We start from the raw sequence: 506 nt of genomic DNA, 5'->3' as shown, positions 1-506 counted from the left end.
AAAACGTTGAGTTTTACAAATGATCTCTAACAAAATACTTGAATGTGGGTATTGCTATATCTACCTTGTCCGTTCTCGGAAATTTCGGGTGTTCGTAACATTCCTTGTCAGTTCTATATTCTCGTTCAAGAAGCTACGGCATTCAGTAGCGGACTTCATTTTGTCCCGCCGGATCACTGAATGCCTCGTACTTCTCTTCAACTAGGACGCGGTCGCAAATGAATGTTGAAGAACATATCTTTGATGCGGATGACTTGATGATGTGGACGAGAGAACTCTCTCCCAACACAAATCCAAAATGGAAATTGAGCTACTTTACATGCAAGCTAGACGTCGCAAGGTTCAAGGATTATCCCGTCTATCGTATTTCAGAGATGGTGCTGATGTCAGCCTTAGTCTTTCCGAGGACATCGACCAGCCGGGCAGAGGCAGCTCTGTCGGGTCATTCTCAGAACAGACCCTTATATTTATATCCTTAAAGGTTTCCTTTGATCGTCATCAAAATA

The 506-nt window shown here is 43.1% G+C and overlaps 1 protein-coding gene across 1 annotated transcript in view; it reads left to right on the top strand.

The window, feature by feature from the left end:
• The first annotated feature begins 298 nt into the window (after positions 1-298).
• The window catches only part of LOC118743792 (jerky protein homolog-like), a 2,797-nt gene continuing 2,589 nt past the window's right edge, over positions 299-506 (top strand). Inside the window, exon 1 of the mRNA XM_036476557.1 lies at positions 299-436. Coding sequence (XP_036332450.1) covers positions 299-436 — 138 coding nt within the window. The remainder of the gene's footprint in view (positions 437-506) is intronic.

Source organism: Rhagoletis pomonella, unplaced genomic scaffold (assembly GCF_013731165.1).
Source record: "Rhagoletis pomonella isolate Grant_MI unplaced genomic scaffold, Rhpom_1.0 Rhpom_scaffold_00007, whole genome shotgun sequence".
NCBI classification, from domain to species: domain Eukaryota; kingdom Metazoa; phylum Arthropoda; class Insecta; order Diptera; family Tephritidae; genus Rhagoletis; species Rhagoletis pomonella.
This window is presented reverse-complemented; position numbering and strand designations above follow the sequence as displayed.